Source organism: Phallusia mammillata, chromosome 1 (genome assembly GCF_965637545.1).
Source record: "Phallusia mammillata chromosome 1, kaPhaMamm4.hap1.1, whole genome shotgun sequence".
Lineage (NCBI taxonomy): Eukaryota > Metazoa > Chordata > Ascidiacea > Phlebobranchia > Ascidiidae > Phallusia > Phallusia mammillata.
Window position 1 is genome coordinate 7,803,937 of NC_137252.1, and position 22,553 is coordinate 7,826,489.

Below are 22,553 nucleotides of genomic sequence, written 5' to 3' on the forward strand. Positions count from 1 at the left end.
CATTAATCCGTTTACAATGGACATTAGTTCAACTGTTTAACAGCTTATGTAGTTCATTGTAAATCAAGAGTGCTTAGTTGATTTTTCTGTCGAGTAACCCAATGATTTACATCAGTAGTTCTCAAACTGTGCGTCGGGACGCCCTGGTGCGTCGTTTCAATTTTCCAAGGGCGTGCAGAATAGTTCCGTTTCGTGGCTTTTTGTGGTTGTATCAATAAAAACAACTTTATTAATAAGTTTCCTCATTCTCATTTATTTGCTGGTGCGTCGCAAGACCAGAAAACTTATCCAGAGGCGTCGCAACAAAAAAAGTTTGACAACCACTGATTTACACGAATAGGAAATATATGTTTATTATGAGCAACACAGCCTTTGACGACTAGCTGAATTGATGCTTTACATAGCCATTTACGGAAAAGGACAGAGTTTAGACGGCATCAAGCGACATAACAAAGTCTGTATACTGCATGAGCTACACAGGATTTCAAGTAAAACAACGCCGGTTTTTAATAAATAAAGTTCAGTTTTTGACTTGTTACAGCCACGAGTAAATAAATTACCGCTGATATCATTACAAAGCGTTCTGTGTTAGTAATACCCCGTTGGTGGACCAATTTTTGCAATAACATTTTTATTCACATAAAAACTCACAAAAACTATGACTTTAAAAAAGCATCTCGGCGGTGATAGTATGCTGACAATACTGATTTAACCACGATTCCACAAACAACGTTCTGTTCGGTGTATTATGTAGTTTGGTGTAGTAATCTTTAGACAAACTCTCTTCGAACATTAAAACCTTTGACGTGCAGCAACCGGAACGAAACGACCGAACCCAACCCGTAAGAAAAAACAGGAATGTGGGCTCGTTATGCTGTTGCATCGCGAGGCAAGGCGGTTGTGTTGTATTTTGGCTGATAACATCTTGCGCTGTAGCCGTTTTTCGCCATTGAAACACGCAATCCGAAAACGACCTCTTCCATTTTGCGGCGCGTCTCGGCAAAAACGTTTTTGAACCTGTGGCGGTACGTTTCAGACGTTTCTCGAAAACGCCGAAGCAACTCTTCCGCCTCTTCTTTGTCCTGCTTCTTCCTTGACTTTTGCAAACGTCTTGGCCAAGTACCGTGCATACTAATACCGTTGCTATTATCATTAGCATTATAGCCAGTATAACCAATATCTACGATTTGATCATCTTTCCAACCAAGCTCTTTATGATTGCGGTTAGGAGGATTTCCGTTCGGCTGGGTCTGTTTTCGTTCTTGTTCCGTTTTCGGTTTGCGCAAAATGCCCTTTTTGGCAGTTGGTTGTGGGTTGACTTCTGATTCGGATCGGAAACTGCTCTCAGAAGAAGTCGAGGCACGGTTTGAAGACCTTCGTACAGTTATGGGAAGAACAGTCACCTGGCTCGTAGTATTGGGAACCGGATTTGTATTTACAACTTCAATTTGGACGCGTTTCAGTGCTTCCGATGTATTGCTTTCCTCGTCAGTATAATCTATAGACGAAGTCGATCCGTTCGGCTTTGCAAGGTCGATTGCAAATGTATTGTTGTAGCACGATCTGAGAGATTTTGGAACGCCTGGTGTACGCGATTTGCGAGGGGCCGCGGCGGGTGCCTTACCATCCGCCATGTCTTCAACCTCACTGTTAGACAAACCTAGATCTAACTTATTGTTTAACGTTAGTGAGTTTTCTTTCTCATCTACAGAGTAAAATCCAGTGTCGACGATGGACGACACGTCGGAAGATGTATCTTCGTTTATTTCTTCCTCTCCTGCGTTGAAACTAACGTTCAAGTTTCTATCTGATGCTTCAGATGCACACTCGTAAGCTGAATCAGATAAAGCACTCGCTGTTGCTTCAATTTTCTGCGACGTTCCCTCGGGCGCAGGCTTCGCATTTTTCGCTTGTTCAATGAAAACAGTATCGCACAAGCTGCCAATCGCGCTATCATCAGCTCGCGTGTCGCCTTCTAGTGTATCAGAAATGCCAGGGGCCGTAGGCTCATCTGGTTTAAAGCGCAAGGCCTCTTCAAACGCCAAGCTCGGCGCATCGACATTATCGTAACTGTCGGCGTTCTTTGCAAGTGGTGAAACAGGTGGACTGACAGGAATATTCGGATGAAATACCTCTTGACTGGTTGAGTTTCGCTGGCTGAACGGACGGAAGGGTTTGTAGAATGGTGTGACCACTGTTGACTCAGAAAGTGGGCGGCTTTTCTTGCTCGGGGCAGGTGCTGCTTGGAGTTGTGATTCTTGTTTACTTTCAGGTGTAACTCTCTTCTCGGATTCTGAAACATAAGCAGACTGTCAACGCCCATGTCCTACAATCACATTATACGCAAATTAAAATCCGTGTCGTGCATTATTTGTCTTAGTTTGAAGTTAAAAGGATTTTGAGAACATTAAAGAATGTCAAAAACATTGTACCCTTCTCATTTAATGTAGGCTAACAATTGTACAACACATTGGATTGGCCAGGGGTTTAAAAAAAGTTAGCCAAAAAAATAGAGTTAGGTTTATGCGTAAGTTGGTAAATAAAATAAACTTTATAAATTTTTCAGCTTTATAGGTAGGCTACAACAGCGTTTACATGTCTCTTGCAGTTAGCAATAAAGCAAACTTGACTAACAACAAGTCTACACTCTGTCATATTTTTTTGCTAATTTTTTTAGAAGATAAAATAAAAAAATCAAACATAAAACAAAACAAACATTTAACAGAGCTCAAATTTACCGTGAGCAGCGCTGGCATCGACTGAAGTTTTGTTTTGACTTCCAGGGGCTGCTACCCGGTGAAACGAAGTCAACTTGTTTTGAAATTCACCCCATGAGCGGGGCCTCGGCACATAGACTGATTGTGGGTCGCTGCTGTTCTTTGATCTTAACTTTACTGTCCCATACATACTGCAGAATAAAGTTTCCAAAATTCAGTATGTTCAGCACTTGTAGCAAGACCCCTATATGAAAAACTACACTGCGAGGAATGGTTGTGTAAATAGAAATTCTAGGCGTTACCAAATCTGTCACAAGCACTTGTGTCTCGTCCAAATTAATCTCCTTTGTTTCAGGCGCTGGTCGTGTGCTAACTACACCCCGAACGCATGTTTGTCGTGCACAAATCTCCACTTATAACTGTTTACATAAGTAATAACTTCCACCCTGGCGGTTTGGTTTGTCAAATCATGGTCAAATGTTTGAAACATACAGATAAAACGTTTTTCCAATACAGTACGGTCACGTCAGTCGACAAAACTTTTAGGTTAGCGCTACAATGCCCACTGTAAACAACGTTCGCAAATTGTGTATTTTATATTCATTTTTTTATGAATTGCAATACACTTGGAAATCTACTTTGCTTTTGGCGATTCAATTTTTCGAAGCAATCATTGTTCAGTAACAAAGCCCGTTCAAAACCAAACAAATCCAATCTGAAACAACTAGCAAACACCTTTCAGCTAGCAGACGAAAATGTTTTTTAGGCGACATTGGACTATTTACGGAAAAATGACGATACTGCGTTACCATTTAAACAAACCATTTATGACTTCGCACCCATACGCCATAACCGTTTTGTTTACGATTGAAATCCGGTGAAAAAGCCATTTTAGTGACGGTTTACGACAACTGGCTGAGATATTTTTATGGCCGTTTAGGCTGCAGAGCCATTGACCCCCTGTAAACGATTTTACAAGGAGGTGGAATGTAAAGTATAAAGTCAAACACGCCAGCAATCTAACTCCTTGTCTCATTAAGTTTTATCCGAGGAATTTTGTACACATGTGAAACATCGCCTTGTTATTATTCCTGAGATCCAAACTTCGGCATTACTGCAATTTATTGTATTCAGTAAAATAACTTATAGTTACATCCAGTATACCATAGCTAATCAAAAACTTGTGTAATATGATGAGTACGAGTACTATCTTCAGGTCTATTTGACAACAACATTTTTGTTACAACTTTCCACCTTTTGTAAAACACATATTTGCAATAACAATGTCTTCACAAAAATCCTACACAACTCAACGCAGTCACTTCACAATCTACAAACGCCACAAACGTGTTTAAATTCTCAGCAGACAAAAGGTTGCAAAACGCTTTGAGCAATAAATTGACACAAAACGACAACTTAACCACTGGAAGTTTTGTGCACGCATCTTTACTATAACCTTTTCCACATAGTACACACTCTAGCAAATTATACTCCTGTTCCCTATGCCGCTGAATCAGGAGACAAATGTACTACATAGACCTCCTCTACATGAAGTGGACTTGTGTCCTGGACCACCGGTGCTATGTAAACAAGAACTCGGATAAGAAAACAGCTCGCACCATTCTTTACTGCTGATCTCCGTGTTGCGGATGGTCGTGAGATAACAATCCGACCCGCGCTTTTTCGCACGCATTCTGCCACCCTTCAGGCAAGGGCATTCGCATATAATTGTCCTCTTGCCATTGCGATCACGTCGTAAAAAAGGGAAGACTGAAGAATTTCGAGCCAACAGCTTCAAGTTCTGACTGTTTGCTTAAAGTACAGCCCACAAGTACATGCCGCAAGTTGAGTAAACAAGCGTTTATCGATTCCGATTTATGTAAATCCACATGCTGCAAATGCGTACCCTAATCGCCTGTACTTAATCTAAGCTTTATAAGCCCTGTTATTTGTTGGCCGGTCAATAAACAGCAATATAGCTAAAGTAGAACTTCGCGACAAAGCTATAGGTAGTTTACTTCAGCAGTGCAGCAGCATCATGAATTATGTAGATCTAAATATTGCTTCATAATCCGGCGGACTAAACCATACACAAGCCAACGATGTTGTACAAACATCTGGTACTGTTTGTTGATTGTTTGCTGCAAGTAGATAAACACCTGACATAAAACTCAAAACGAAAACGCAGTGTAATGATTAACTAAACCGACATTTACAACACAAATTGGCACTTATTGTCACATGCAATGCAAACACAATTCAAGCAGTACTCTACCCAAGTCGGAAAAACGGGGCTTAAACTTTTTTTTTTCTAAATCTGCCTTCGTACTTTTTCACCTGCCTGCATAATACCACCTACCTGATACGCTCAGTTAACTATGTGCGTCTGTGTTTTCTCTACAGTCAATACATGTTCATCTGCTGAACGGCGTTGAACCCAATAATTTGCTTGGGTTAGGTGGCTCTCACATACAAAACCTTTTTGTCCCTATCACTTTTAAAACTTGTCCGCACGCGAGTCAGACCTAAAATTTGACACATCGCCGATCAAGCATAGAGCCGCACGAGTCTTGAGTGTTCGAAACCGTGAAAGCAAAAAACAATGTGCAGCTTATGCTACAATGACCATTGTTGACGAAGAATTAGTATTCTTAAAGCAAATTAAAGCAATCTGCAAAATTGTCATTTACTTACTCTAATTTTGAAGTTTTATATTCGAACGAATCGTTGTTCAGTAACAAAGCTCGTTCAAAACCAAACAAATGCAATCTGCAACAACTAGCAAACACTTTCCAGCTAGCAGACGAATATGTTTTCAGGCAACTTCGGACTATTTACGAAAAAATGACGATACTGCGTTACCATTTAAACAAACCATTTATGACTTCGCACCCATACGCCATAACCGTTTTGTTTACGATTGAAATCCGGTAAAAAATGCCATTAGTTACGGTTTACGACAACTGGCTGAGATATTTTATGGCCGTTTAGGCTGCAGAGTTTTGGCTACTTTTTTGGCGGTTGCTTCGCTCTTTTTTGGACTTAAATGTCAAACAGCATTTTCAACTGTTGTTGCAGTAAGATTTTGCTCCGAGCAGCCAACAGGCTAACTGCTCCAGGTAAGGCTTAGTTTTGTTGCAAAATGGATATAAACCTGCTAAAATGTAACATAGTCAATCGATATTTTTCTCGTCAGGTCCAGGTGATGACCAGGTGTATTGCCGCCTTGGTTCATTTTTGAATCTAATCAAACACGTGGCGAATGCCACAACATTTTCAGGTAACAAAGTATTGCTCATCCAGCAGTTTTTATTATAAATAATCGACGTTTCGACGTCCTATTATAAATAAACGTCGATTTATAATAAAAACTGCTGGATGAGCAATACTTTGTTATACAGTATGCCTGGCAGCAATAGCCTATTTCATTTTCAGGTAAGTCTGCCGCTTAATTACGGGTAATTTTTATCCTATGAGATTCCCAGTAGGCCCAAGTGAGCTCCAAAATCCATCTCATGATTTTGTCCTGAAATCGAACCCCACCTCTTTCCCTGTAGGTGGTAAGTTTATAGGCCCCCCTTAAATGGTCCCACCAACGTTTGCTCCCCCGTCGTGTTTACCAACCTCACTTGCTTGTGAGCCCCAGTCACATAACGCTTTATAATACGGTTTAGCAGCAGCGCGTTTTGGTATCATCCACCAATTGTGCCCTTCACTGTTTTGCGCTCAAAGGCTCAAAAACGTTTTAACGTTGCGCAGCTATTTCCGGCTTGGTGATTGTTTTAGTTAGTGCAATTGTGTCGCTACATTTTCTTTCACCAAGCGAAATAAACTCAACTCAAATGTGCATGACATGCAAGAACGTTTTATATGTTGTGTTATCGAAACCATTTACATCCATCACATTCAATTCACCAATTTCTTGCTTTTATTGCTTTCGCCAGCAAAGTGTGTTGTGGCAAGAACATCAAACGTTTTGAACTTCTGCGCTAAAAGTGCCATTTTATTCGTTTTGTAGTTGTGAAGCGGTCAAGCAAAAAAGTTTTTTTCCAACAGGTTCTTCCTTCTTTGATTAAAAGATCAGTATTTTTGTAACTTGTGAAGATCAGTCTAAAAACAACGTGTGTCCAGTATATAGGCCTAATTGAGTCCGGTTCGTTTCGAGTCGCGACACCATGAGTATTTGACTAATAGGTTGAAATAACCCATTACGAACATACTTTTTTAACATAACCCAGTGATTAAAACTGTCATTTTTTGACTCCTCGATATACTGCAGTTGATTTCATGGGCTTTTGATGTAACTGAATCTTTACACCATTATCTGGACGCATTAAAGTGCGGCGCAGGTTTGCTTTATATCGCAATGCTCTTAGCAGCAAAAACGCCTCAATTTTGTCACTAGATAGTGCGCATGCGCCCGAAAGTGTTGTCTGGTTTAGCTACTGAGTACACAAAAGAAAAAACATCAGCAGCATTAATTGTGGAATTGATGTAACTTCAAAACATCGCTTCAAGCAGTAAAAGTCGATATTTCTGTCGTGAAAGCAGACATCATTGACGCCTGAAAATATGATGCAGATGGAGCAATAAACATAATTCCGATCATATAAAATAGTTTGCAAAAAATCCAGGCACTTATCAAATGCGTTAGAAAACCATGTATTTAAAACACATTTAGATGTGCATCATATTGACTAACTTAGCATTCGATTTTATCTGACAAACATCATAGCCTGATGTGAATCAACTAATGAGGAGTTCTCAATGCTGTAAATTATGTGGTCGCCGAATGTAGTTATTACATAAAGGTTAGCCTACACTCACGCAAAATCTATTTGTGCAAACAATTTCCAAGAAAATAGGGACGCTTCAATTAATGCACATATTTTTTCTGTAGTGCATTACAAATGCTACGCAAAAGAGAAACCTCGAAAATGGAACTAATATAAGGTGGCACGAAAACCATATTAACATCACCAAAAAGAGGACACTGCTGTTAAAAACAATGAATTATTAAAAGGAACAACTAAACCAATACTTAAATTCCATGCAATCGTTTCAAACAGACCAGTTTAAGTATATTTAACCTGCTGGCAATGCCAATCAACAAAATTCGCACAACACGCATAATGCTGATGTAAGTAGGTCTATAAGCTGATGGTGCAATTCCATTCTTTAGAAATGCTTAACATTTAAATTAATTTGTAATATGAGAGAATATTTCCGTATTGTTTGATTCTCCCTGAAGGGCAAGTTATTCCTAATAAATGGGAGGGATTTTCCTTCCAAAAGGCGTATACCGGTCTGCAATATGCAATCATTAAAGGTTATGCACTGTGTTTTGAAACTATAGCGCACAGACGAAAAGGTCACCTTCGCCTTGTTTACCACTAGCATTTCGCGGAAGAAAACGGTCATTGTGTCGTCACAATGCTCGTGCAGGCAACGGCTGAGGTTATGTGCTGGTTAGCGTTGGTCTGACAAACAATACGAAAATCTCATCTCTTCAGTCAAACATGACGCTACTTCCTGTATGACGTCACACAGCTGTTTACGCCTTTTATCGATAGTAACAGCACGCGTGTTTCTCTACAAAGCTTTACCGTGTCATAAGCCTGTGTGTTCATCGAAATGTAAGATTGCTTGTGATGCTTCAACTGTAGAAATTGTTTCAATCCGAATGTAAACCGTGTCCATTGCTGTGTCCCATGCACGTGGTGTTTACACTTTACTTTATGAGCTGGTTTATGAATTTCGTTTACTAAACCAAAGGTCACCAACCATTTGACTTTTTTTTGTAACAGAACAAAATACTTTTGTACTCATTCAAACAGTTTTCCACGTTAAGTATATTTGGTTAAAGAAAGAGTTTTCTAATCGAAAGGTTGGCGACTTTGAACCAAACCCTTTCACCAGGCCGTATGAACCGTATTGGGTAGTTTGAAACAACTCGTCAAGATTCGATTTGGATACATTCACTAACGCCAGTGCAAACAAGAGCAGCTAGGAGGAACAACTAACTAACAATTTGCGAGCCCATTTCGGCGGTCTGTTGGCATAACCACTGTACTCAGCCGGTGCTTGTTCTTCAAAGGGTCGCTGCAGCACCATATGTATGCGCCAAGCCTCGGAGTAATCACCATTCTCAGCCATTCGTATCGCCGATTCGGCCATCCAGTTCCTCAAGATATAACGGGGGTTAACTGCGTAAAGCCTTGTGCTTCGTTGCTGATCGGTCAAGGACGGTTCGGCACCTAAGATGCGTTTATAGTAAGCCGAGCACCAACTGGAGAATAGAGAATGCTTGCTAAGGTCAGCTAAGGCCCATAGATGATTTGGAATTATCGCCGTAGCGATTTCGTTTAAACGCCACGCACCGAGCTGACGAAAGGTCATCGTAAAGTCAGCTTGGGTTTCGTTCATGAGATGCAAAAGTGACGCAACAAGCATGACGTCGCCGCGGTCGTCGCCAACAAGGCCCAGTTTTTGTCTGAATGCAGACACCAGTTTTGTTTGATATTCCTCGTTAAACGCTTTTAACTTAGTTTTTATAATAGATTTTTGTGTTGAGTTTAGCAACGGCGAAATAGCGTAAAAGAGCTTGCGAAGGTTAAACAGTGCAACGCTTGGCTGGCGGTGCAAAGCATAGCGGCCGCCATCGTCGGACAAGTTTGGGATAAACAAAGGGTCGTATGAGTCCAGAAAACCGAACGGACCATAATCGATCGTAATGGACATTAGGCTGAAGTTGTCGGTGTTACAAACACCGTGCGCAAACCCGAATTTCATCCACTTTACGACCATGTCGATCGTTTCACGCTGCACGAGCTCGAACAATTGCAAATATCGATCAGGGTGGTGAACGTCCACCGACGCCGCAAAGTGATTTCGCATGATGAAATCCAACACCGTGGAGAGAAGATTAATTTCGCCACTTTTCGAGAGAATCTCTAAGCTACCGAACCGAAACCAACTGGGAGCTAACCTTAGCACAATGGCTGTTTTCTCTTCGACAACGGTGCCGTTATAGAGTGGGTCGCGCTTTACAACGTCATCGGACACAACAAGGCTGACAGCTCGTGAAGTAGGGACACCTAAATGGTGCATAGCTTCACTGCTAAGAAACTCGCGAATCGATGACCGCAAGACAGCTCGACCATCGCCGTGGCGTGAATATGGCGTACGGCCTGATCCTTTAAGCTGCAATTCCCAACGTTCACCTTGCTGGCTGAAGTATTCGCCCAGCAGATGCGCCCTGCCATCACCAAGTTGCCCAGCCCATTCGCCGAATTGGTGCCCGCCATATCTAAAACATCATAGAAAAGAAATGGAAGGAATATATTAACAAATCATTGTAATGTGCCATCACCTTTTGTGTTTTAAACATGTTTACCTGTGTGCATGACTTTCGTTCAACAAGAGGCGGCCATTTGCAAAATCTAGAAACTTTTTGCTGGAGCGAGCATCAGTAAAGTCAATGTCAAGGCAGGATTCCAAGGCATTGCGGGACAGAAGTTTGAGCTGCACGCCCTTCTGTAATGGTGTTGGCCTCACATGAGAAAACACACAGTTGTGAACCTGACGCACAAAGTTTCCTTCGTAATCCTCTACCGGCAGTTGGTGCAATAAATGACTGTTGAAACTCCAACTTGAAAACGGTTTATTGTGTAGGTAACTTGATTTTTCACCACCAATGGGTTCCAAACATAAAAACAGAGAAATCAGTGCTTGTAGTTTAATTGTATACCGACTCATTTAACTTGTTAAAGTATTTGCATGTACAGTTTAAATCTAGAAATAAACATGCACAAATATTAAATGCACACATAAATATAGAGTATTTTTTACAAATGAAATGAAAAATTTGTGTCATACAATCAATATGTACAACACTAGAATTAACACATTCCAAGCTTGACAGGTACAATTTCGACAGGGCAATTATTTTGTCAACCTGCTGTCTCACAATCTCACCAGGCTGGTTGAAACCACAAAGGATACCCTACAGCAAAACTATTTTATATACCACCAAAATATATGTATGTACAACTAAAACACATACGTGTAATCGAAAAACAAAATTAAAATTGACATTCTGAACAGACAGGTTTTATACACTTAACTACACAGCAATTAGTATTATTGCATTTTTTGTTAGTCAAGATCATATCCCATAAAGTGAAACATAGAGGAATTGAAGAGATTTCCTTGCAGATTGATGTTATCCATTCCACCAAGTTGGCTTGGTAGAACTGATTCGAAGCTCATAAAACGGAAAGATGTGATCAAATTTTTAATATCTGGATTGCTCCTTTCAATGCAAACAATCACTCGTTTGACTGATAATGATTCCTCAGCATAATCCAACAACTCAATAAAGCTATCCTTGGACAGATCTAGTGGTACACGGACAAACAATTGATCTTGAAGCTGTACCTAAAAAAGTTGTGTTTTATGATAGGTTCCCTTTACAATATATTTAATGATACAAATTCTATACATACTGTATCATAAGATATAATGGTGTGTTCTGCTTTTTGGCGAAGGAAGGTTTTAAGCTGAATATCTTGACAGTTTTTTGTGACCGACATACACTCTTTGGACAACACATCACAAGCAAACTTCACAGACTCTGAGGCTCCATTTCTCACATACACCCTGTACAACAAAAACAACCCAGTATAAGTCAGTTGGTCTTAAAGGGTTGAGCGCATTAACTTACTTATTAGGGACGTCAGGAGCACTGCCGAGGCCCTGCGGCCAGTTTGAAGTTACAGTGGAAAACTGTTGAAAGAGGCATGGAGGAGGAAAGAATGGTGAAGTAGCCTTCTTTTTCCTCTTTTTCTTCATGTTGATTGACTGAATTGGACACAAAATTCTCTGTATGCATGACAATTTAACAACAGCTTTTGTATGTCTTATGCTCACTGAAAAACTTCAACAGAAAGAAATTTTAGTAGTGAAAAAAGGCAAGAATGTATTTTTCATGTAAAAAATCACAGGCATATGTTTTACAGTTGTATATATTCATTAAAACCTTGGTCATAAATGGCAAAGTAAGCAACTGGCAACACATTGTCTTCTCTTCAACATATTTTCAAACCATTAAAAACAGCACAACTAAAAAATAATTGCACCGAAATGTCCATTGCCCATCTGTGTACAAACCCTTGTCATACATTGGTAAAGTAAAATAAGACACTGTATACATACAACCAATACTTGGGAATAATTATACAAGAAACTTCTCTATTTTGCTGTTTAAATCAATTCAAGTTTGTGTTTAAATCAATGCAAGTTTAGCAGCCTTGATATAATCAAACACAAGACTTTACCAATGCTTTCAGACTTTTTGGGAAAAAGCACTGCACAACAACATAATTAGTTTCATTCAATGGCCTAAGCAGACACATAGAAATAGTCAAAATTTTGTACATTTAATTTTTGAATCCAGTTTCTAGTGATGGGAAGGGTACCCGGTATCGAACGATTTCAGTGGTATCGATACTCGTACTCTGTATCATATTTTGTCTCAGTTTTCAATACCAACGTGCGAGTACCGAAGGTCCATTTACACCATAAGAATACGGGCAACTATATGCCAATATTTGCTTCGGGCAGCACAATATTGGAAAAAAGTTCCGCCAGGTTACATATTTTTTTTCCGCTATCGTATGGAGATTACTTTTTTCTGCATGTGTGTGTGTACACGCCTGTACCCCGACCATGGCAGATAAATTAGCCAGTGCTATACAACTAAGTACAACACTGTACTTAAGTACTCGGTAACCGTACTCGGTATCGAAGGTATATACATGTGGTACTCGTACTCGGTATCAGTACTCGCTTCAAAACCTGGTATCGTCCCATCACTACCAGTTTCCCTTCTTGAAAATGTATAAAAAACAAGTAATGATGACTTCATGAAATACAACACTACCCATGCACATGCCTTAAAACACTTAATTCATTGTTTTTGAACAGTATAAATATTTGTAATGCACTGAACCCACACTGAATGTACAGAATTTAAATTTCAGGAGTCAGCATTACTACTGAAAGTTAGACCCTATACAAATCAGCAACCTGGTTTATGCTGTAGTATATGACAACCAAATGTGACTATCAGCTTCAAACCTTAGAAAGTTAAGCAAGCAGGAACAGTTTAAACAAGCGTTCGAGCATTAATAATCGCAAATTTAAGAATAAAACTAGACAATGAGTTTTAAATTGTGCTCCGGGAGCAATATGAAATGCTATGCATGCATTATAAGGTAAGGTTTTAATACCTATACATTTTCTACAGGTTATGTTATTTCCCACAAAAAAAGTTAAGTTTGTTACTAAAAAATCAAAAATGGTCTGAGGTTACACTTTCTGATAATTTAAGAAGCAAAATATACATCTTTTGCAATTTCATTAGTCTTATAATTTTATTTTACTTGACATTAGTGCTATTGTCACTATGCTTTCTTTCACCAAGCAAAAAAAACTCTAATCGATTACAGAAATATGCGTTCAATGTTGCCTTATATATTTCATAATTCAGACAATAATGAAACAAATAATTGTTATAATACGCTTAAGCCTGATATAATAACATATATTGCGAAACACAATCAGTATGAGCGAAACCAAATAAAGAAATGTATTAGATATATTGCATTGTAATAGCATGTAACCCAACGTATTAAAACAAGCACTGATAAGTAGGAGGTTAAACAAATACTACACAAAAGTTCAAACAAAGCCATTTTATGACCGATTTTCAAACATACCAAGTCGCAGCAACATGCTGCAAGACACCATTACATCGAGTTGCAGATACATCTCCTTCGGCAGAATTTTGCTTTCGCAATAAAATTGCTTCGCGAGTCGCGACCTTTTTTCTTTGTGACCAAACAAACAAGTGTACTGTATCTCAACTCAGCCGTAGAAATACAACACAGTAATTGGAAATCACAATGGAACTTCACGAACAAAGTTACCGACAAACAGTTACAATTTTTTTAGATTGTGCTGAAATTTTCGTCCGGCGGTATTGTATCTTTGGGGCAAATTCTAAAGTTTTTAAAATTTCATGTAGCTGCAGAAAAAAATGCAGTAGATTTTGTTGTATTTTTAAAATCAAAGAATTATTTTGCCCAGTCTAGTAAATGCAACATTCTCTTAATCCGCAAATATTTCATAGCGAAGTGTTTTTGGGCATTTTATGTTTTCTTTGTGTTGCTTCTAAACCACGTGACCAGTTTTAGCGATGATTTAGCAATTGTAAAAGTGGCGAGTGGTGACGAAGCTTTCTTTTTGATTTCTTGGGTACATAATTACATATCTATTATAATATTTAGCTGTCACTTGCTTTGATATAGAAATGAGGTTTTATACAATTTAAAACCAAATTGTTCTAAAAACTGGGGGCGATAACACTTTAAGGTTATTATAAAAAGTATATTTTTGTTTTTATTGTAAACTCGTTGTCGTACTTTTGTCAGATTTGTGTAATAAAAATATGGCTAACTATGGTATGTATGCCATAGTTGGCATTCTTGCCATCATGATAACTTGGAGGGACCTGTCAGGAAACACAGAAGTTGATGCGAAAATGGATAATGATGATTCTCCTGTTCCAAAGCTTAAAAGTCAATTCACTGTTCCTGTTGTAAAATTCCTCATTTGTCAATCCTGAGGTTACAAGCGGGCCTTTGAGGAATACGCTCACATCATTCAGCAGCGTTACTCAGGGGTCAAGATCGACGGGGGTAACTACCCACCTCCTCAGATCAACCAAGCCATTGCTTCATTTTTGTCTCTTGCGAAATTTATTTTAATTGGTTGTATTTTGACTGGAGTAAATCCATTCGAACGATTTGGATTGGACACCCCTCAGATCTATATTTGGTGTCGTGAAAATATGATATATGCCTGTTTTATGCTGTTTTTCCTTACCAATGCCATAGAAACTCAACTTACATCAACTGGTGCATTTGAAATATCATTGAACGATGTCACCATTTGGTCAAAGCTTCAATCTGGAAGAGTTCCAAGAGTAGATGAACTGATGCAGATCATTGACTCTCACATCAGTGGTGGAAATATCAATGCCAACGAGCAGTTCAAAGTGCAATAAACCTTTCCTCAACTTTTACATTCATTTAGTGGTGTTGCGTTTTTGGTATTACGTTTGTGGTACCTTGGTTACACATTTTCATTTCACCTTTAGGAGTTCAATTTTTCATGGTGTTTGGTTTGTTACACCAGGTTTCACTGTCTTGACAAAACAGACTGTATACACAAAGTTAGTTTTTGAAACAATTTATGCTTAAACTTATTTATGTTTTGTGTTAAAACTCTGCAGCTGGCCGTGTTGACGAAACCCATTTAAAAAGCATAAAAAGGCTAAGTGTACTTTTTAAAGATGTGATGTACAGTAATTGTAATGAAGTTTTTTTGCAATGCACAACTTTTTGTCTATTGATTTGTGCTGGAAGTATTTATTGTATGCTAAGTTAAGTGTTATACATTTTCATTCAATGGATCTGCAGAGCAAAACTACGATGAAGACATTCTTCAAAAGGCCATGCCAGAAAATGTCTGATATGTTCATTTCGGGTAGTAATGGACAAGTTTTTTTTCTGTATTTACTATTGTTTGCGTGCATAACATCTGTCTTGCAATGATCATTAGTAATTTATCATTGGTGTTTTGATGCATTTTGTGGTTGGATCAGAATAAATGACTAGTTTAATGAAGCATTAATGTGTGTTTTATCAATAGGGTCTCTGCCTACAATGTTGTTTGTTTTGTAACCTACACAAAAACTACAATGGCTGGCCTGGAACTAATTTCTGATCAAGGTTATCGAATTGACGGAAGGAAACCCACTGAGCTTCGACAAATTCGATGTCGTTTAGGAGTTTTTACACAAGCAGATGGTTCCTCTTATGTTGAACAAGGCAACACAAAGGTCCGTTTTTTTAAATTGGCAATTTGTTGGTTTTAATACTTTTGAGTGGTTAGAACTAAGGGGTTTGGTTTTTATTTAGTTTTATAATGAAGTATACTTTTTAGGTGCTAGCATCTATATATGGACCACATGAGCCTTCATCAAATATGAGAAGCAAGGTTTGAGGCTACATCCATATTGTTCTCCTAAACTTGTTTTAAGCTCAACTGTCAAAAATGATGTCATTCGACCACCTTTTCTAAATGTTTCAGTATAAAAGAAGCTTACCTCTTACAGATTTCACATGACAAGTGCATTATCAATTGTGAATACAGTCAAGCCTCCTTCAGTTCTGCTGAAAGAAAACACCGTCCTCGCGGGGATAGGAAAAGCCTCGATATGGCTGCACACATAAAACAAACATTTGAATCATGCATTCATACTACGTTGTATCCAAGGTTTGTGTAATTTGCAATAAAATAATTCAATAAAAATATATTTTATTGTGAAAATTTTCTCCCATTTGCAATTTCAAAGTTTAAACAGGTTTACCTTTGAATACTTGTGAAGTTCCTACACTTATAGTCTTGTCTGTATTCTTTACAAGTTATTTACCAAATTTCATGCCCAGTATTTTAATTGTAAACATTTTTCTGAATGTGGCAAATTTAAATCATGAAACTTCTAACCACTTCTAATTGGTAGTTGATTGGTCAGTGATGCCAATTAAAGTTGATTTTGCATTTCAGATCCCAAATTGACATATTTTTGCAAATCCTCCAATCAGATGGAAGCAATTACTGTGCTTGTGTTAATGCTGCTACCCTTGCAATTGTCGATGCTGGGATTGCAATGAAGGCAAGATATTCATCAGCTGCACCTTTTTAAAAAAAAATTATTGCAAAAAATATTTTTTGTGTGATGTTCTTTACATTTGTATTGTTGTAATCGTAAATTCTTTTTCTAGGATTATGTTTGTGCTTGTTCAGCGAGCTTAGCCAAAGGAACAACTCTAGTTGATATCAATCATGTTGAAGAATCCGCTGGGTGTGCTGAATTGTCAGCTGCTGTTATGCCTAAGTTAAACAAGATTGTTTATTCTGAACTTAATGGAAGGTAATACCATTGTATTAAGTAATAATTGCTGGATCTATACAATTATGTCCCACCAAAATGACACTTAATTTGGGAATTAAAATCGTTCTGTGAGTAATCAATGAAGCACACTTTTATTCCGACTATTTCTTTTCCCATATTTAATTAAGTTTTGTTATTGCCACTCTGAGTTTAATTTATTTCGCTAAGTGAAAGAAATGGTAGCAACAAGTTGCACTACAACAGTAAATAAATGAAACTAAAGTTTTAACTTCTGACTCTTAAACTACGATGCATTTTTTTAAGTGAAAAAAACTTTTTTACCATTAAGTGACATTGTCAAAAAAGGCTCCATTATAAAGGTACCATTTTTGTTGCAGGTTGCATGAAGATGAAATTGGAAAAGTTCTAGACTCTGTTGTACTGGGTTGCAATGATATGTTTGCAGTAATGGAAAGGACAGTTCGTGAACATGTTGAAGAAACTGTTTCAAACTTTACCCACTCATAAATTTTTGTTTTTGATACATCACTGCCGTGCCCTTTTTCAATAAAATTGCAAAAATATTCATGTATTTTTAAACTTTCTCACTAAAAAGTTTGTGTGAAGTCAAAGACTATGGTTTGGTATGATGAGAAAAATAGCATTTCAAACTGTAAACCATAGTGGTTGAGTTTTAGTTGATGTACCCAATTATTCTGTAGATCAATCTAAATTAGAGCAGTCACTTATAATAACTTATTGCCGAAAACGCATGACAATTCAAGCATGTAGCTTTTTAACGGACATGTGGGCCAGGATGTTGATAATTATCAACCGATTATAATCGGTCGTCAAATCACGTTGCATCGCTTTGTCGCTGCAAACTATTAAAATGCACATTTTCGGTGTCATAGTTCAAAGGTGCACAGCACTGGTCCCTATTGGCCCAAACATTTAATTTAAAGTAGCCTTTGCTTTAACTGCGTGTGTGTGTTACGTTAAGTAGGCAAAAGCGTTCAGCAGTGGTGATTTAGGGTTTTTGAAACTGTGTGGCGCGCGTAATGTATTTGTTTGTTGTTATGACACAATCAAAAATTGGTTGAGTAAATGCAGTGTTTAACATTTCATAAACTGGCCAAGGAAACACTATTTGCTTAAACGATCAATACCGGTAGAGGGTTTAACTTGTTACTAAAACGATGCGTTGGCACTTGGTACTAAACAAAAGCAACAACGAAAAACTAAACGAGATGAATCAAGCAATTTCTTGAATGGCGTGGTGCGGAACAAGATTTCTCAAAAAAACTTTTCAAGCTAGTGGACATTCAAATCATGCACTTCAAGTTTAATTTGAGCTAGAGTCACTTGGTAAAATTACCTCCGCGTACTTTAAAATGAAAAAGGAAGACTGCGTCGACCGGGAGTCGAACCCGGAACTAGTGCTTGGAAGGCACCAATGCTAACCGTTACACCATCGACGCGGACGATAGAGTGCGCCTGAAACTCAATTATAAACTATACTCTTAGTGACTCACAACCTGGTACAATGTTTTTGTTGTTTTCCATTTTTGCATTTACATTTGTTTGTTAATTCTAATAATTATAAGTGAAAAAAACATACTTTGATCGCGCAATTCACGTCATTTTCAACGGTTTTCCAATTTATGCTTCGTCATTTGTTTTTCGACGCAACGTGATCGAAACTTGCTTAAATAAATGCTTAATCATGGAACGGAAAGTTTTAACCTGAGAAATTGGAAAAGATCATTCACCGTAATAATAGACTATGGAAGTTTAAGTAACACGTTTTGTCTACTCTAGTCTTTGTAAATTCTGGCTAACTGCATAATACATAGGATGGGAGATCGAAAAAAATCACCAATTGAAGAAAGAAAACAACAATACAAGGATTATTTGGACAAAACTGACGTGACATCTCAAGTGCGAGAAGCGTTACTAAAGTTAATTGAAAACCAACCAAAAGATCCGATGTTGTTTTTGGCAAACTATTTTGACAACATTTCGACCAGTGATAAGTCCGACAAAATTACAACAGTGCATCAGATTTTGCAGTTAACACATCATTCGCAACAGTCTTTTCAAACAAACTTAATTGTTGCCTACGATGCAGCGAGCCTGGCGAAAAATCCAAATTCCAAAAAGGCGTCGATGAATAGACCTGGGCTGACTGGGAGTGTGTTTGAGGAGCTACTTGCTACAATTTTGTCAAACGTTCCAAAGAATTTACATGCAACACTGTTAGAACGTATTGGATGCAGAGCTAGTGAAATGGTGCCTTTTGATGTTTTTAGATATTGTATCACTGTGTGTTATGTATTTGTTGATTTCGTTAAGTTGTGTGGTAGCATTTTTAGTGTTTTGTGTGGTAAACAGTCTGGCAAGGTCACAGACAAAGACATTTGTGAGATTGTTATTTCTTCACTTAAAGATGCACTTGATAGTTTACAGGATGATAATTCGCCTTGTTCTATTTTAGAGGCAGCGTATGTTCTCAGGCCAGATAAATTGGCTTCAAGTTTGTTATCTAACAAAAGTTCAAAAACTGACAAATCAACAATGAATGAAGACGATTTTATGAAAGAAATGATTGATGTGTTTACAAGCAAAATAAAAGTGCTTAAATGATGTTCAATAGACCAAACTAACTCAACCATGGTTAAAATTGTGACATGCGTAGCTGATTTCTGATTTTTTTCCATATATTTTGTGTTTAGAATTGCCTGATTTTTTATCCAGTCTTAGTCTTACATATATTTTCTTTTTTTATATTTTTAGGCAAAATACACAATTTTTTAAACAATAATAATCATGCTTTCTAGTAATTCTAATTGTGATTCTTCATTTTCATGGAAACATGCAGTGTGTGCTGCTGCCTTTGCAGGTATGTATAACACTTTTCAGTTAATTATGAACATATATAAATGCCAAAAAAATCATTGCCTGGTTTGTATTTTCCCTAGGTGGTGCTGTGGCAGTTTATAAGTTCTCAAAAGACAGATTGAAGAATCGCTTGCAGCCTAAGACAAAAGGGGAAACTGATAATCCATACGAGTCTGTCGCCCTTCTTAATCAGTACTTGGCATTTAACTATGGTGGTCCATCAGTAAATTGTCTTTTTGATGGTCCAAAGGATGGATTTGACTTTCCAAAAGCAACTGCAGATATTTGTGTCAAATACTTCAATCGTGATGTAAGATATTGTTTATATTTCAATGTTTTGATTTCAATGCCATTTTCAAAATGACAACTCATTATTATTTTGTAGGCATCAATTCCAAGTCGTGCATTAGATATTGGCTGTGCAGTTGGAAGAGCCTCATTTGAACTTGCACGTGAGTTCCAAGAGGTAATCGGAATAGATTACAGCCATGGTTTTGTGAAAACCTGTGATGTGCTAAAGCAAGCTGGAAGTATGGAGTATGAAGCACCAGTAGAGGGGGACCTTACTGAAAAACACACAGCAGTGGTACCTAGTGACATTGTAAGTTAATTGTTTGCATTTTACTTTCTACATGCGGGGCAAGAAATTTTTATTCCTTCTGTGATCAGAAAATTTGGAATTACCAAAACAAACTGACATTCTGAATGTTAATCTTTGACAATTTAGGTATATATGTTTGTTTTATATATGGTGTCATTAAATAGTTTTTCTAAAAAGAAAACATATTGCCCTAAACAAATAATAATACTTTACTAATATATGTAACAATTTTTGCAAAACTGTTGTGAATAAAATGATTTTTCATCCTAGCTAAAAATCTTTTATTTTTAATCGTAATACTTTGTACATTATGTGTAGGATCGAACTCGCTGCCATTTTCAAACTGGTGATGCTTGCAATCTTCCTTTAAACTTGGGAAAGTTCGGTTGTGTCCTTGCAGCCAACCTTATCTGTAGATTGCCTTCTCCAACAGATTTTCTTTTACGTCTGGGAAATCTTGTTGAAACAGGAGGCATATGTGTTATAACAAGTCCATACACATTTATGGATACTTTTACCCCAAAGGTATGAAACTTCCATGTCCTTAACTGCCATTTTTTAACAAGCTTTTCGGTGTTCGGTAAAAAAAGTCTAAAATTTACATGTTTACCAACATTTGTGTAACACCAATTTAAAAAAGGGCCAATTTTAGTGTACGGTTAAGATGAAATATATTTATAATGGAATCAGCCCAGAAGTATGCATACAGACCAGCGATCCTGGCATACTCATTCATAAATCATAGTACCAGGCCCCAGAAGGTGTTATACCGAATCATTTCCGTATGGCAAGACACAGATTAGAAATATGTGGCCAGCAGTGGGATTCGAACCCACGACAGGTGTCTTCCCTGGACTAGTGTCTACCAAACTGAGCTACACAGGCCGAGTGGTAAACTCACCCAAAGTCTAATTACAGGCACCCTGTCTGGTATGTTGTACATTCATAGCAGGGGATCGACAGTTTCCACCATTCATTTTTTTGTTTCAATAAAGGTTATGTGTTTTATAGATATGTTGGTGATGTTGAACGTTTTTCTAAACTATGTTTTATGTTTTACAGAACAAGTGGCTTGGTGGTTATGTGGACAAAAATGGGCAAGAAGTTCGAGCCATTGACACCATGAAAAGAGTTCTCAGCCCACAATTTGATTTAGTTGATTGCATTGATTTGCCTTTTCTAATTCGGGAAACCGCAAGAAAGCATCAATGGACTGTGGCCCATGTTTCAATTTGGAAGCGCAAGTAAAATTATATGAAGTTAAAGCCTGAAGTACAACATTAAAATAATATTATATCTACAGTTGTGTTAATCATCACTTGAGTAATTTGTGTCAACATCTAGGTAACTGTGCTGTTTAACATGAGATATTACTTAGCTAATCAGATATTGTGTTGTCTTTGATATTACCCAGATGATGTTTTTGTTTGTGTCAAACCACTCCCTTTTGTGTTGGTAAATAGTTCAAAATTTGTCATGGCAAGGTTAAAGTTGCATATACTGATCTTTACTTTTTCGTTTCTTACATTTTTGATATAACTCATCAGCAAATTATCTTCATTTTTGTGTGGTGCAATGCAATTGCAGCTATATTTGGTGCTTTTGAATGTATGTTTGGCATTTTTCGACTATTTAAGATTTTGTTTTGAAATGTTGCAATATACAAAAACTGTTGCGAATAAAAGAAAAACAATGCATGGACAGGTCTCAGTGCAATCTTTGCAGTAATTGTAGAAACGGCAAAAAATATGAAGAAAAGCTAGGTACACAACGCACGGTATTAAATATTCTAAGTGTCACAAATGTTTTAGACCGCCCCATGACAACATCCAGTTGCAACGCATTACGGGCAATTTGTGTCCGTCTAGGACAGGGGTGTCCAACTCGAAAACACCGCCGTGCCAATTTTGGTTTTGAAATATGCTTGCGTGCCAACGTTTTGTACTTTTTCCAAACCATGCCTTAAACGTCTTAACGGTATGGGCTCAATCCGAAAATTTTGCCAATATGTAAAACCCTTTTAAGTAATTAGAAAAAAAATATGACGTCCAATGCGAGTAAACTTGTTTATGATACTCCAGAAACCTTTCATTCCGTTTATGCGACACAAGATACAAATAGTTTGCAACGGAGCTCAAAAAACGAGCAATTTAATTAGTGGGTTTGTGTAACTTTGATACTGATATCTTTACTGAATTTAAAATAAAGGCCAAGAAGAATCAATAGAAAAAAAATTAATTGCCTGACAAATCCTACTGTTTACCACCAGAATGTGCAAAAGCTTGCGTGCCATTTTCAAATGCTCTGCGTG

At 37.7% G+C, this 22,553-nt stretch overlaps 7 protein-coding genes and 1 non-coding gene across 9 annotated transcripts; 4 read left to right on the plus strand and 4 right to left on the minus strand.

The window, feature by feature from the left end:
* Positions 1-327: 327 nt before the first annotated feature.
* On the minus strand, positions 328-4,377 carry LOC145208729 (uncharacterized). The gene is made up of 2 exons (XM_080079007.1): positions 2,739-4,377; positions 328-2,293 (listed from the first exon to the last, which is right to left on the minus strand). Exons 1-2 carry the CDS (start codon positions 2,905-2,907, stop codon positions 870-872), a joined length of 1,593 nt encoding a protein of 530 aa, XP_079935133.1. The 5' UTR covers positions 2,908-4,377; the 3' UTR covers positions 328-869.
* A 4,174-nt stretch (positions 4,378-8,551) lies between these two features.
* On the minus strand, positions 8,552-10,484 carry LOC145208713 (protein nucleotidyltransferase YdiU-like). The gene is made up of 2 exons (XM_080079006.1): positions 10,114-10,484; positions 8,552-10,026 (listed from the first exon to the last, which is right to left on the minus strand). The coding sequence occupies exons 1-2, from the start codon at positions 10,473-10,475 to the stop codon at positions 8,724-8,726; spliced, it is 1,665 nt and encodes a 554-aa protein (XP_079935132.1). The 5' UTR covers positions 10,476-10,484; the 3' UTR covers positions 8,552-8,723.
* LOC145208812 (ornithine decarboxylase antizyme 2-like) lies at positions 10,442-13,516 on the minus strand. 2 transcript variants are annotated; one of them, XM_080079074.1, is made up of 4 exons: positions 13,499-13,516; positions 11,443-12,607; positions 11,225-11,378; positions 10,442-11,156 (listed from the first exon to the last, which is right to left on the minus strand). In XM_080079074.1, the coding sequence occupies exons 2-4, from the start codon at positions 11,568-11,570 to the stop codon at positions 10,875-10,877; spliced, it is 564 nt and encodes a 187-aa protein (XP_079935200.1). In that variant the 5' UTR covers positions 11,571-12,607; positions 13,499-13,516; the 3' UTR covers positions 10,442-10,874. The 2 variants fall into 2 exon arrangements, with proteins under 2 accessions (XP_079935200.1, XP_079935192.1); XM_080079066.1 differs by lacking the exon at positions 13,499-13,516 and having other exon boundaries at positions 11,443-13,270.
* Positions 13,517-14,182: 666 nt separating this feature from the next.
* LOC145208803 (thioredoxin reductase-like selenoprotein T) lies at positions 14,183-15,494 on the plus strand. Its single transcript, XM_080079056.1, has one exon. The coding sequence runs from the start codon at positions 14,230-14,232 to the stop codon at positions 14,845-14,847; it is 618 nt and encodes a 205-aa protein (XP_079935182.1). The 5' UTR covers positions 14,183-14,229; the 3' UTR covers positions 14,848-15,494.
* Positions 15,495-15,543: 49 nt separating this feature from the next.
* Positions 15,544-17,324, plus strand: LOC145208792 (exosome complex component RRP41-like). The gene is made up of 6 exons (XM_080079045.1): positions 15,544-15,684; positions 15,789-15,842; positions 15,961-16,121; positions 16,413-16,521; positions 16,631-16,779; positions 17,139-17,324. Exons 1-6 carry the CDS (start codon positions 15,544-15,546, stop codon positions 17,266-17,268), a joined length of 744 nt encoding a protein of 247 aa, XP_079935171.1. The 3' UTR covers positions 17,269-17,324.
* Positions 17,325-18,149: 825 nt separating this feature from the next.
* Positions 18,150-18,221, minus strand: Trnag-ucc (transfer RNA glycine (anticodon UCC)). Its single transcript has one exon. It is a non-coding gene; the product is annotated as a tRNA-Gly (tRNA).
* Positions 18,222-18,442: 221 nt separating this feature from the next.
* Positions 18,443-19,536, plus strand: LOC145221532 (tubulin polyglutamylase complex subunit 1-like). Its single transcript, XM_080088032.1, has one exon. It carries the CDS (start codon positions 18,598-18,600, stop codon positions 19,384-19,386), a length of 789 nt encoding a protein of 262 aa, XP_079944158.1. The 5' UTR covers positions 18,443-18,597; the 3' UTR covers positions 19,387-19,536.
* Positions 19,537-19,562: 26 nt separating this feature from the next.
* On the plus strand, positions 19,563-21,943 carry LOC145221516 (uncharacterized). The gene is made up of 5 exons (XM_080088031.1): positions 19,563-19,642; positions 19,722-19,951; positions 20,027-20,242; positions 20,561-20,767; positions 21,305-21,943. The coding sequence occupies exons 1-5, from the start codon at positions 19,570-19,572 to the stop codon at positions 21,488-21,490; spliced, it is 912 nt and encodes a 303-aa protein (XP_079944157.1). The 5' UTR covers positions 19,563-19,569; the 3' UTR covers positions 21,491-21,943.
* The last annotated feature ends 610 nt before the right edge of the window (positions 21,944-22,553 follow it).